General features: G+C 41.8%; 2 protein-coding genes and 1 long non-coding RNA gene across 3 annotated transcripts in view; 2 read left to right on the top strand and 1 right to left on the bottom strand.

Annotated features, from left to right (window-relative positions):
- The first annotated feature begins 4099 nt into the window (after positions 1-4099).
- On the top strand, positions 4100-11340 carry six5 (SIX homeobox 5). Its single transcript, XM_023404996.2, has 3 exons — positions 4100-4824; positions 6016-7523; positions 8247-11340. The coding sequence occupies exons 1-3, from the start codon at positions 4139-4141 to the stop codon at positions 8927-8929; spliced, it is 2877 nt and encodes a 958-aa protein (XP_023260764.1). The 5' UTR covers positions 4100-4138; the 3' UTR covers positions 8930-11340.
- On the bottom strand, positions 8814-11878 carry LOC147819184 (uncharacterized). The gene is made up of 3 exons (XR_015437181.1): positions 11724-11878; positions 9285-9348; positions 8814-8951 (listed from the first exon to the last, which is right to left on the bottom strand). It is a non-coding gene; the product is annotated as an uncharacterized LOC147819184 (long non-coding RNA).
- Positions 11459-13825, top strand: part of six9 (SIX homeobox 9) — a 2942-nt gene continuing 575 nt past the window's right edge. The window contains exons 1-2 of the mRNA XM_023404998.2: positions 11459-12150; positions 13050-13210. Of these exons, the coding sequence (XP_023260766.1) occupies positions 11758-12150; positions 13050-13210 (554 nt within the window). The 5' untranslated portion in view covers positions 11459-11757. The remainder of the gene's footprint in view (positions 12151-13049; positions 13211-13825) is intronic.

Below are 13825 nucleotides of genomic sequence, written 5' to 3'. Positions count from 1 at the left end.
GTTGTGTAATGTATGATTTGGAGTAAGATGAGGCTCACCTTCAGCTCTGCAACACTAATCCCTCTATTGAACCTGCGCTGCGTCTCAAAGGAGATGATGGTGCTTGTTAGGCGCACATTCACAGTGGGGTTGGTAACTATTGTCACTTGGCCGTCCATTATCCTGACCGTTTGGACACAGCTCCTGGTCAAAAACGGAAAAAACAGACAAGTAATGTGACATATTAAGCAGTGGGACTGAAACTGATACACTGTCTCACAGCTGCAGACACATATTGTCCCTGACAGTTAGTATGATTCAAGCCGTTGTCTTGCTGAACACTTCTGATTAAAGTCTCTTTGACGACACACAAAAACAAAGACTGTGTCTACTTCCAAACACTGTTTAGTTTTGGTAGCTAGTACTTATTCTAAGCACGTTCTAGCATTGAAATCATTTGCCATCTTTTATCTCTCACATTTAAACAATTTATCAACTGCGATCGTTTAAGTTTCATTACACATTGTCTCATTTTAGCTGGCTAGTTTACATCAATCAAAGACTGCGTTAGCTGTTTGGGTGGCTAGCAGCAGCACAGTCACGTTGGATACACTGAGGATCCCACTACAAGGTTGCCATAGTTACTTACAAACGCGTACTTTTTTCTTCGATGGTATTTAAAGAACTTTGACTCGTCTCTGTATCACAGTTTAGCCAGATGAATCCGTAACTTTTACGTTTTAATTACACTAACGGTGGTACCACGAGCCTCGCCGTGTGGTTGGAAAATTATAAGACCGATTCCTGCTACGCCCAGTTCTGGAACGTTCTACCCTCCCCAGACAGCGGGAGCACCAATCATATCGGGGACCAAACGAGCTCAGCCTATAGTGTTACGAAACTTAAGAAATGACGCTTAGGAACCGCCTATGTACCAGCAGATTGACACCGTCGGTAACCAATCATCAGACGGGAGTGAAAACGATCGTAACCACATGATGGCGTTGCGCTCAAGCCTAAACGTGAAGACTGAACAGTATCTGTCATGAGGAATAATTTAACCACGATAGACACATTTGGCATTGTTTGGAAGTATTTGACCCTGTAATGAGAAAATATAGGTCTGTGCTTTATATTATTACAGGTTTGCCTTTATAAGTGGCTTGATCGCCAGGCATTATGAGTGAGATACCAGAACATTTGGGTTCAATCTGATACCAGGCCGGGATCACTGATACCAGTACCTATATTGATTTTTTATCATTAAAAGCAGCTAATGCACCACCATGCAAGGGAGCGAAATATGCCATGGTTTATGAGATTAATGCATATTGATAGTCTGTTCTGGAGTTTAATCATCAACAAATAATTTGCCAAACATGAGGCATTTCTTTTTTATTGTTCTCTGTTAATTAGCCTACTTAATCACATGCATGTTTAACCACAAGACAACTTTCAGTGATGAATACCATTTGTTCATTACATGAATTCTCTGAACTTGTTGATTGATGTGATCACTGTGCATGTTCATGTGTCCAGCATGTGATCTAATTTGTAATGTCACTTGTATTAATACTCGGGGGATTGATCTGTCAAGCCCTACCAGCCATAAAGAATCACAGACTCAATAATGATCAGTAAAACCACACCATGTTTGGGTCTAGTTATAACAAAGGTCAATAATAATTTTGGCTTCCTCTCAGTTGGTTGAGTAAATATGGACTAATGGACAGTAATGTATAGAATAAACTACATTATGTATTATGAATATGAAATAATATTGTTGAAACTTGAAAGCATTTTTGTGAGGACTATGCTATGTTTGAACTGTCATTTCCCTGAAAAGTTTTTTAATTTTTTTCCTGCAGCATGATAGAAAATCTCCCTGCAGGAAAACAAGCCTTAAATCACTGACATGCAGTGAACCAAGGTATTCCATGAATACATTAAAAAGAGTACAGCATGTGTGGTCGGAAAAAAACAAAGATCAGAAAAAGTAGGAAGCTACAACCAAAGACCAATCAGAGAAGAGCAGTGGAGTGCTGACAAAAGCCCACAGCCCCACAGTGAAGATTTACATTCCTATGGTTGTTGATGGAGATGCAGGTCTGCAAACCTGCCTGGCCTCATTTACACCTCATCTGCAGGTCATATATCTTATCATATCTTAAAGACCATACTAATTTCTGTGTGACTCACAGACAGTTTCTTATAAGGCTCAAAGGTTCAGGTTAAGTCCATACAAATGTAAGCTTTCAGTATTTATTTATGGTTTCATGTGTGAAACACAGAGACGTTGCCATGATGTACATCCATTGCAAAACTCCAAACATTACAGATGTCACAAATGCAAATTATACCTGCTGTATTAGTGTAAGCTTAATTGTGTGTATTTGTACAGTATTTGCATTGGGAAACCACCTCAGACACACCAAACCATGATATCTGGTTGGATGACAACTAGTCTTCCCTGGACAAACACAGACACACTGTCTTACAAAGGCCGTATTGATTACACAGTGTTATTCTTTGTGAGAAAACCATAAACTATTTCTAATGTCCTGCTTTTTAAAGAAAATTCTCCCAGGGATATTAACTTAAGACTAGCATATTATATGAAATTCAAACAGATTTTACAGTCTGAATTAACAGTTTAAGACACATTAATTCTCTTAACATGCTGTTGGATCCACAAGAGCTATCAGAGCAGACTTTCTGAGCCGTATACATTTCAAGAATTAAGAAGTGCCATTAAAAAGGATTATAGTAATTCGTACCATAAACATCATAAATATTTTTGTCTATCTGTTATCAGTAGAATCCCTTAAGTGTATTAGAAAATGGATGGATGGATGGATGGATGAGATTACAATAAAGGAAATTCTCTGAAAGTCACTTTTATCTATAGAGCTGGGAATAGAATTAGTTAATTAATCAATCTGGTTTCAGCTCCTTAACATTTTTCACTCATTTCATTTTCAATTTATAAACTGAACAGTTTTTTGATTAATCATGAAAATAATCATCATGGAGATGAAGCTGATAATGAAAGTACCTGTTAATTGTATACCTATACTCTGGTGTAACTACTTGCATATCGAGCACAAGGAACAGTGGCCAGATGTGGTCTGCAGAGGTGGAAAGTACTACAGCTGTTGTTACTAGTTACTTTGCAGATGAGGATTTTATATACAAAACATATCCATGTATAAATATGATGCATAATTTTAGATAAACAGTATATAAAGTAGCTATTATTAACGCCTCCACCAGCTGTAACATCAAAATGCTGCTAACAGTGTAATGCATCAGTAATAATCCAATAATAAATCTGACAGGGGCTATTCTGCCACATGATAAGTACTTGTATTCAGGGCTGCAATTAATGATTAATGATTATTATCATCTGCTAATTATTTTTTTAACTAATCGATGAATCATTTTGTCTGTAAAATGTCAGAGAAGCATTAAAAAAATCTAGTTATAATTTCCCAGAGCCCAGGAGGGTGTCTTCAAATTCCATGATTTATTCGACCAGCAGTCCAAAACCCAAAGATATTCAGTTCACTGTCACAAATGACGAAGAAAAACAACAAATCCTCACATTAAAGAAGCTGGAACCACAGGATGTTTGGTATTTTTGCTTGAAGTGTGACTGAAATGATGACAGAATATTTGATTTGAATATTTGATCTGTCAGCTCTTTGTTTAGGCAGGTACATTTTGCTGCAAAGAGGTGTAGTTTTACTTAAGTAAAATCATGACTGTGGGAGCTTTTCTTGTATTTTAACCTCAAAATATTGATTATTTTACTCAAATGAAATATCTCTATACTCTGCGTTAGTCAGATTTTTGTGAAATGTCATATTACTGCCATCGAGCAAGTTTTATTCAACAGCAGTGAAAAGCAGAAATAAAGAAATATGTCTAAATAATATGCTATTCGAACATATAAAGATTAGTGTAAGTACCTTTGACAAAGACACTGCAGGCCCCTATGAGGTCGGGAAAGGGGCGTGACAGCTGGTAGTTTGCAGGCACATTCATGGTTTGGTCGGCTGGCGGAGAATGGGAGCGAGCGCAGCGCTGCGGAGGGAGGGAGGGAGGGAGGGAGGGAGGAGGAGGAGGAACTACTGGTGGAAAAAAAGTTAAAGTAAAAATGGCTTCCTTGTCTTTGGAGTCTACAGAACAATCTGAGAATAGCCCAGAGGAGCCAACGGCAACGGAGGTCAAAGAAGAAAAAGATCCCGTCCAAGTTTCGGAACAATTACTCCAAAGTTTCCAAAAGTCGGCTCTGAGTTTTTCCACTGACCAAGTATCATGTCTCTGCGAGGCCCTTCTGCAGGCGGGCAATGTGGATCGCCTGTGGAGATTTCTCTCCACCATACCTCCTTCGTCCGAGCTGCTACGTGGCAACGAGACCCTGCTGAAGGCCCAGGCACTGGTGGCTTTCCACCGTGAAGAATTCAAGGAGCTTTACGCCATCCTGGAGAGTCACGACTTCCATCCGTCTAACCATGGGTTCCTGCAGGACCTGTACCTGAAAGCCCGCTACAAGGAGGCGGAGAGGTCCCGGGGCCGCAGCCTGGGCGCCGTGGACAAGTACCGGCTCAGGAAGAAGTTCCCCCTGCCCAAAACTATCTGGGACGGGGAGGAGACCGTGTACTGTTTCAAAGAGAAGTCACGAAATGCCCTGAAGGAGTGCTACAAGAGCAACAGGTACCCCACTCCGGACGAGAAGAAAAACCTGGCCAAAGTCACCGGACTGTCCCTCACACAGGTCAGCAACTGGTTCAAGAACCGCAGGCAGAGGGACAGGACCCCGTCCGGGACCCACAGCAAAAGGCAAGACCGCCAACACTGGAAACATTTCAATTATTGCATTTATCAAGTCGTTTAGATTCAGTTTTCATGAAATCTGTCATATTGTGGGCGACAGCTGCCTGGAAGCTTTCTTTTTTTTTTTTTCTTAGAGCTACATGTTACTTTGTGTTGTGGAGGATCACACAGAAAAGTCAGTGAAACTGGCAGACCAAACCTGAATGGTAAACAAAGCCTGCAGGCCTACTCAGGGTAGCATTGAAGGACTATGTACACATTGAAACTTGAAGTAACAAAACTATCCAGAAAAAGCATTGCATTGAGTAATAAGATGGACTTTGGAGCTGACTTTTGACAGCAGTGAAGCCACTCAGGTCTGAGACCAAGAGCATGTTGCTTTGTTATGAAATGTGAGATCAAGGCGCCCACCATGGCTCAAGTTTCCTGAAAGCCTGCACTGCTGCATAGGGCCTGCAGAGCTGGGGTGACCCAGGTTAAGAGAAAGGAGCTGATACTATGGGAGGTGGGGGTGGTAAGAAATCACACAGACTGATATCTAAGAGCTTTACAGCGATTATTTCACCAAGCACGGGGGAGGGGGCAAATTGTGAGGAGATAAGAGAGAGAAAAAGTAGACTTATCTAATCAGGTTTGAGGGCTTGTGATAGTCTAGCAAAGGGTGGATCTGCATGAACGACCAGGATGCTTCACTTCCCAACAAACATTAACCAAGTATAGGCCATAAAGGAGTTTCTAGGAATCTGATCTGGCTTTGTCTTCCTACCAGCACAGACAGAGCTTTATAGTGATCCACTGCAGAATATGGTTGTTTTGTAGATAGGATGGTAAAGACAGTGAATGATTAAAAACAATGGTGAATGGCTAGTATCTTTGTCAGCACACTATTAGTTAAGCACTGAAATATCTACTCAACACACAGGTGGGCAAACTAGAAGAAAACTTTGACTGTTAATTTGACTCTAAACCTGCAAAAATGTTTCATTTCCAGTTTACTTTCCCCATTTGAAATAGATAATTTAATTGCTCTACCACCTAATGTCATTGTTATTAGGTGGCGATGTCGTCAAAGCATGAAAAGGAATTGAAAATGTGTTCAAGTTGAGCACAGATGAAAGGATTTATCCCAGTGCCTGGTACTCTAAAACCACACACATTTCCCTTTTATTTGGCTCATTTCTTTTTCCTCCATTTCAGTGAGTCTGATGGGAACCACAGCACTGATGATGAGGCCACCGCCATGGACGACACCCCCGACAAACCAGAGGAGGCTGCTGGCTCCACAACTTCCATCATCTCTCTCTCTGCAGTCCCCTGTAGCACAGGAGGCCAGCTCATCCTCAACGGGTCCGGTGGCTTCCTCACGGCCTCTCAGCCATTACTCCTCAATGGGAATTCCCTGATCTCCAGTACTGGTGCCGGTGTCATAATTAACGGGCTGAGCTTGGGCGATTGCCAGACAGTTACACTGAGTCCTGCTACAGCCAGCTCTCCTTTGATACTGAACGGGGCTCAGGTAATAACCAAATCTAGTATCAGTGTGCAGCAGCAGCCACAGCAGACAGTCTCTGTGGCAGAGCAGGTTTCAGCCATGGAGGCCAAGACAAGCAGTCTTCCAGCAGTTGTTCTTGGTACTAACAACACACCAGTCTCAAACCCTCCATCCATAATCTCTCTTCCTTTGCAAACCAAGACAGACAGTGGCAATGCAATGGATTACATCAGTATGCCTGAATCAGAGGGCAACAGCCAGACAGTATCTTCCTCTTCTTCATCTTTATCCCCCTCTTCACCAACTCTGTCCTCTCCAAACAGCCTCCCCTCGCTAGTCCTGACACAAAACACCCAGGAGTCCCTCACCCTCCCAGCCTCTATGTCATCTGCAGGCATGGTTATCTCCAGTTCTGCTGTTCCTCTCCCCAGTCAACAAGGGGAGTATGTTGTCTTTGCCACTGCTGGCTCCCAGTTAAATTCTCCTAGCTCTGTAGTTTCCTCCAGCAGTGCCACCCCTCAGGTCTTCTCTCTGCCCCAGGTTGTGCCTTCCATCCAGGGTATACCAGTATCCCAGCTGGTCCAGCACTCCTCAGGAGCCCAGATGTCCCAGTGCCCTCAGTTGGTCCCAGTATCGCCCCTCACCTCACCAGCTCCTCAGTTTCAAAGCCCCCAGACAGTGAACACAGGCGCCAGACTGGCGCAGCAGCAACAGGATGCTTCAACAACTCTGCCCGAAGGTGCCGCAACCATAGTCTCTATTTCACAGCTTAACAACAATCAGCTGCCACAGCGAATGGCACACCAACTGGGGGATCAAACCACAAACTCCTCACCAAGCAAAATCCAGGCTCCGCAGGTTATTTCCATCTCTTCCCCAACACAAGTAGTTCCAGTCCCCCAGGCCAAAGGCACCACACCAACACAGTTAGTCCCACTCTCCATGCCTCAGCTGGTCCCAGTGTCTTCCATCCAAACGTCCTCCACCATCTCTTTCCCCCAAGTGGTACCTGCCAGTCCATCTCTCTCCATCCCCTCTGCTGGAGTGCCCTTACAGATTCTGACTTCAGCTCCTGCAGCTGGAGCGGTTGCACAGGGTCCTCTCAGGATAAACCAGCTGAGGCCCATTCAGAGCGTGGGTCCCCCAACCAGCATGGCCCCTGGTGTGCAACTCCTCAACTCTGGGATCATTCAGCTGCCCTCTGCTCCTCCAGGTAAACTGAATTTATTAGATATTTGCAAATGTAGCAAGCAGAGCTGAAACGATTAGTAGACTGACAGAATATTAACCAGCAATTGATTAAGTGTTTTCATCATTTTTCAAGCAAAACTACTCCAGCCTCTCATGTGTCTGAAATTTGATCTAAAAAATCTACATATATTCAGTTTACTATCATATAAGACAAAGAAATGCAGAAAACACTCACAGCTGACAAGAGAATATTTGGCATTTAAATGCAATGGCAAAAAAATGAACAATATCAAAATAGTCAATTAATTTTCTGTTATCTGATCAGTCAACTAATTGTTTCAGCTGTATCATTTTCTATGAATATTTGTCAGTTTTGTTTATAAAATATTATTTTATCCATAACATGTAACACACCAAGGAAACATGTTCTTATGCGAAACAATAGAGCATCAGTAACTATAGAAACTCAAGGAAAAGAACGGATTGTAATGCACACTGCATCCATTTTTCAAACTAATAATAAATAACCTGATTGATGATTTTTTCTTACAGAAAATGTTAATTGTGGAAAATACATGTCAATATAAGTATTGGTCTGTAAATGAATTTGCTGCCTGTGAGTATACGTAGTAAAGAGCTGTATCGGTGCTGATAAAGTTGCTACATCTCATAGTGTTGTGCCTTTTGTTTGAATGTTGGTGCACAATCTTGATTGCTGTCAATTTATCATTTGTCACCACTGTAGGTAACCTTCTCCTTGGTGGAAGCCCCTACCTGAGTGTCCAGCAAGGCAAGCTGATTCTGACCATCCCAGCAGGCATTCAACTCACCAGTTTGCCCCTGAAACCGGTCCCAGAGACTTCATCCATCCCTGCTAATGGCTTGAGCTCCGTTCTCACTCCCTCCATTCCTCCTGTGGCCTCCCACCCTTCAACCACCTCAGGCCCAACCCCCAGTGGTCTCACATCATCTCCTCTGAACTTCATCAACTCGTCTCCACCATACTGTGCTCCAGAGACTGGGGCTACAACAAGCCAGACATCTGCCATCCCCTCCCCTCATACGCTGGACCATTCGGTCATCCCCACAACGCCAAACACTCTCACCCCAGAGAGCATGCTCACCCTCAGTCCCATGTATAGTGGAGTCACACCCAACACCCAATTGTCCCAACCAGCATGGAGCCCTGTGTCCCTCTCCACTTCAGCCAGTCTAACTCTGTTTGATGTCCGCGGCAAGGGGGACCTACCTGTAGACCCGGCTTTGTTAGGCCTCCCTGGAGGAGAGTCGCTGCTTCTGGGAAGCTCCTCTCTGGAGCAGGATGTGGAAGCCAGCTCACCACTGGGGAATCCAGAGGACATGGATGGGGACTCCAAGATTCTTACTCAGCTCCAGTCTGTCCCTGTGGATGATGAGCTGGGCTTGTAGTCCCTATGTAGCAACTCCATGCCTTGAAAAACAAAAATGATAAAACAAACAGTAGGTTTTTTTTTTTTTTAATTGATCTGAAAGATTTTATTCCATATTGTCATCCCTCAAAGACTTAAATGTCTTTTCCAACATGCTGAGGTTCTAATCATGTACAATGATGCTCTCTCAGTAGGGCCTGAGCTGGCACTTTTGATACAAACCCCCTGCAGCTCTATTTCACATGGATGGGCAGGGTTAAATGGGATGTTCACCTGCTGGTTCAAGATCAGACTATTTCTGTTTTTGGCTGAGAATTTTACGTTCCAGAGGTTTTTTTTTGGTTTTTTTTTACTAAAATCCATATGTGCCTTACCTGTTTTATTATATCCAGACAAAAGAACTAACACAGATTAGTCTGCTTGGCCCAGTTCCAGGACCTGGTGTAAAAAAAAAAACAAAAAAAAACTATATTATACAAGGTGTCATGGTTTTGCCAAGTCTCTCAGATTGTCTTTGCAGTGTTGTGAACTGCAGGCCAGGCTCAGCTGTCCTTAGAAGAAGATGCCTAAGGTTTTTGCTGGCAGTAAAAGCAATTTGTTGAGGATCCACCACAATAACTATACACCGGACTATCTGGCTAATGGACAAATCTTGAAATATTTGCCTGCCTCTCCAGAACTTCAGAGATTTAAGAGTTTGGTTTGGTTGTTTTTCACAGCCTGAACATATTGTTCAACTAACACTCCAGGAACATAGTGAGGATTATATTCCTCTCAAACAGAAGTGAGTTGAGGCGGTTGAGCTTTATGTGAATCAGCTGAAATTAGTTTGCCTTCACTATTATTACATCTTAGCTTCGAGGGCAATACAGTGTTTTATTACTACACATTACTGAAGTCTGGGTTAAACATGCAGCCTACTTCCATCTTATCAGAAAACTGTTTTAAATTAGTTTCTGCAGTTTTCTAGTGAGAATGCTGCCCCACATCAGTAAAAAGATACCACAGGAAATAAAAGGGTTTATACTCTATGCAATGCATGTTTAGTATTTTATAGGACACTAAGTAGCACAATGGCTGACTCAAAAAGCCAGTGCACTTGGGAGATGAAAAAGGAGCTTTGAAATACTGAGCTTTTAAATGAAGCATGACAGTGCGTTACACTAAAACGTTTGCTGTGATCCCACTAAGTGACATTTGTTGTCAAATGCATCTGAAATCTCTGTCCGTTGATATTGTTAAGTGCCTTATTTTAAAGCTTACAGGTCTGATGTTTTTGAAAAAATGTTTTGAGGTTTTACAAACACCAACATTTCTGTATCTGTTTGATCTCCAGTGAAACATAATGTGACAGTTTTGGTTGCGCAGTCAAAGCTCTATCTCCTCTTTTTGTATATTTTGCACATTTCATTCACACAATGTTTACGCTGCGCTGCCATGTTGTTATGACAGTGGTACGACTCATATTTCTTAATTGGACTGTAATAATCCCCACTTGAAAGAACAGCTGAAGAGGTAAATCAGAAAACAGAATACTGATTTCCTGATAAAATCTGTTGTAAATTGATGGAATAGCTCCTTCAATTTAAACCTATAATACTTGTCATTGTATGAGCTTTCTACTGTCATAACACAGGTAGCGGTCAAATCTTTGACCAATTATGGTACACAAAAATATACTTCAGTATCGCATCTAGTTACAATAATGGCCTATGTGGTTTTTTTCTTAGTATGTTTGTTGTTTGTCTCTTTTGTACATTTAATCTATTTAAAGCATGTATCAATCAGTTTTTAGTTTAACTGAAAGAAAATGAATCCTTGGGCGGGGGGGGGGCTGATAGGAAATGATATTCATTTTCACTTGGAAGGTCACATTGTTGTGCAAACTGAGGTTTTACAATCTCAGACTACAGGTATTAAATCGATCATTAGGTCATTAATACTCATTTTTAAATAGGTCACCCCCATAGTAATAAATTTTAAGGTAATTTGTTCCCAGTGTTCTTTGGGTAGATAATGAAATAGCTTGGACAAATCAATTTTAGTCTGAATTTTACTGAACTTTTAAATTAGTTAAGGGTAAAGGGAAATGTGCTCTTTATATATGTAAAATATGGTAGCTTGTGTTTTGTTTATATGAGCCATTTCTTACCAAAGTTTGTTGACATCAAAGCCTGTGAGGGCTTATGCACATTTTTAGTTCTGTTTGTTTGTAGTGTGGGATTTGTTTTTTACTCTCCTTCCTGACACATAATGTATATGACTCCAGATTTAACCAAAGATATTGTATTTTGATCGACTTTTTTTGATAGTTCTGAAAGGGATCATTTGTGTCTGTCATTCAAGGTTCTTGTTTTCTCATTTTTGTATTCAAATGCATTCTATTTTTTTATATTATATGATATTGTAATAAACTACATTTACAAACTGGTTATGTGTTTGTTATGAGTGTGAATTACTGCAAGCAGTAAAACTATTTGTCAGAGGAGTTTGCTTATAATTTGGCAAGAAAATTTTATTCAAATGCATTTTCTTCCTGCACAGTGAAACCGTCGGGCTCTCTTTCTCACTGGGTGAATGCCAGTATAGCAAAGGTCCAAAATGTGTGTGAGGGTGTGTACGCATGTGTTTGTACAAGAGAGAGAGGGATGTATGGGGTGTTGTTATAACCCTGATGGTCTCAGGTTACCTATGATTTGATTCTGCCAGGGCATGATGATGAGTAATGGTAAACACACATGCAAGCCACAGAGGTTTCAGCTCTCTTCACTTTTAACTTGATATTAAGAGAGGTTGTTAGAAGATATCCTCACACAGACTTTGGGCTGCCATCCAGTTTCCACAGCAATGATCTTCACAGCAGAGCAGGTGGCTTGTGTCTGCGAGGTCCTACTGCAGAGCGGCTGCATGGATCATCTTGCTGGCTTTCTCCGGACTCTACCTGCTCCTTCCTTCTCCTCCTCCCCATGCCCTGGGGAGCTGGAGAGTGTGCTGAAGGCTAAAGCCGCAGTGGCCTTTCACCAGGGGCACTTCTTCGACCTCTACACCCTGCTGGAGGGCTTCCCCTTCTCCCCACGCAGCCACCCGCTGCTACAGCAGCTTTGGCTCCAAGCCCACTACATAGAGGCTGAGAGGCAGAGGGGCCAACCCCTGGGAGCTGTGGGGAAGTATCGTGTGAGACGAAGGTTTCCTCTACCACACACCATCTGGGACGGAGAGGAGACTAACTACTGCTTCAAGGTAGACACAACTTATATTATCCCAAAGTGCCTTCTGGTATGCACTACATTGTACAAGACAGTTAGGCGTCTATACAACTTTTGAATTTTGATTAGTTGTGAAAGAGGCAGACTGGAAAGACCTGCATTATAAAGTAACTGTTTACATTTACTCAAGTAGGGTACACACTGCAAGCACACTTTTGCAGCACTTATATTTTTAAAAAAAAGTATTTTATGTTACTTTATACTTAACTGTATTTCAGTGGAGAATCTTTTACTCTTTACTATTTGTCTGACATCTCTAATTAGGGTAAAATGAGTTACTTTGCGGTTCAGACTACGGGAAAAACATATGATCCATCTCTAAGAGGTTAGTTGTAGATTAAGGTTTACATCAAGTACAATACAGGACTTTTACTTGTAATGGCACTTTTTCCTCACTTCACTATCACTATTCTTAATTTAGTTAAGCATCTGATTTTCCACCACTGAGGAAGTTACAATGGTGGAAACAATCAAGTGTTTACACTTGCTTGAAGGGCTTTGACCAGGTTACAACATAACAACTCATCATGAATAAATATTGAATGGCAACACCTACTTTACACATAGGCAGCCTACTTTCAAAGGGTATTTCAGTTTTTTTAGTGATAGCTTACATACACTTACATCTGAATGTGTCTACTGGGCACAGACCCAGGGACCCAAGGTGCAATTACAAAGATACATAAAACAACCACAAAGAGATACAAAATGGCTACACAAAGAAGAAAAATGGCCACACACACACACACAAAAACAAAAAAACAAATCAATCACAAATCGATTATAAAGAGACAAAATAACCAAGTGACTGAGACAAAATATTTGTGATGTAATAACCTTCAGATTTCACTTGATTAATTTGCTTTTTAAAAGGAAAAATCACGGATTATCCTCCGGGAGTGGTACCGTCACAGTCAGTATCCCTCCACCCGGGAGAAGCGGGAGCTCTCAGCGGCCACCGGCCTGACAACCACACAGGTCAGCAACTGGTTCAAGAACCGCAGGCAGAGGGACCGAACCACCGACGTTACCGGGTCAGTGACGGGGTCCTAACTGTCTCGTGTTAATGATTGAATGCTGTCCTTTGTAATAGCAAGTTATTTAGAGAATATTTAGAGTTGACATGACTGAACAGCAGGTAAACGTAATGAGGTAGGTCGTTTATGTGGACTCACCGCAACCTGAAGACACGAACTAATCCTTGCCGTTTGAAGACAGTCTCGAGCCACAAACAAAATGTGCAGTTTAATCAATACTAATTAAAACCACGTGCCTAAAAACGTCACAGCTCGAATTTACATAAAATTGACCAGGAGTCGATAAAGTCCACCACGTTTTGGGGAATGAAAGGCATTGCCATGTATAGTGTGCATCAGAAGGGAACCAACAACAGACTTTAGCCCCGGGGACCCTCAGGGGGTTGATCAAGCCACTGTTTAGGGGAAAGTTACAATTTCTTCATTGGAGACCCAATGGAGATAAAGAGCAATAACTGTCAGCAAAATTATATTACGCACAGCACAGTTATTTATTCATCCATTTATTGTGCCATTGTTCTGTGGTTCTCCTATTTGAGAACACAGCAGGTGGTGGAAGTATTATGGTTTTGGTGTCTTTACACCACCTGAACATCTGTAAAGCACATACAA

This window comes from Seriola lalandi, unplaced genomic scaffold (assembly GCF_002814215.2).
Source record: "Seriola lalandi dorsalis isolate HSWRI2012SDOR001 ecotype SW California unplaced genomic scaffold, Sedor1 jcf7180002054259, whole genome shotgun sequence".
Lineage (NCBI taxonomy): Eukaryota > Metazoa > Chordata > Actinopteri > Carangiformes > Carangidae > Seriola > Seriola lalandi.
The sequence above is the reverse complement of the archived record's forward strand: the minus strand, read 5'-3'. Positions and strand labels throughout refer to the sequence as shown.

Excerpts from the sequence above, each read along its gene's own strand:
- six5 (XM_023404996.2), top strand. The coding sequence starts at position 4,139 with ATGGCTTCCTTGTCTTTGGAGTCTACAGAACAATCTGAGAATAGCCCA. Across the intron at positions 4,825-6,015 it reads TCCGGGACCCACAGCAAAAG|TGAGTCTGATGGGAACCACA; the intron begins GCAAGACCGCCA and ends CCTCCATTTCAG. Across the intron at positions 7,524-8,246 it reads GCTGCCCTCTGCTCCTCCAG|GTAACCTTCTCCTTGGTGGA; the intron begins GTAAACTGAATT and ends TCACCACTGTAG.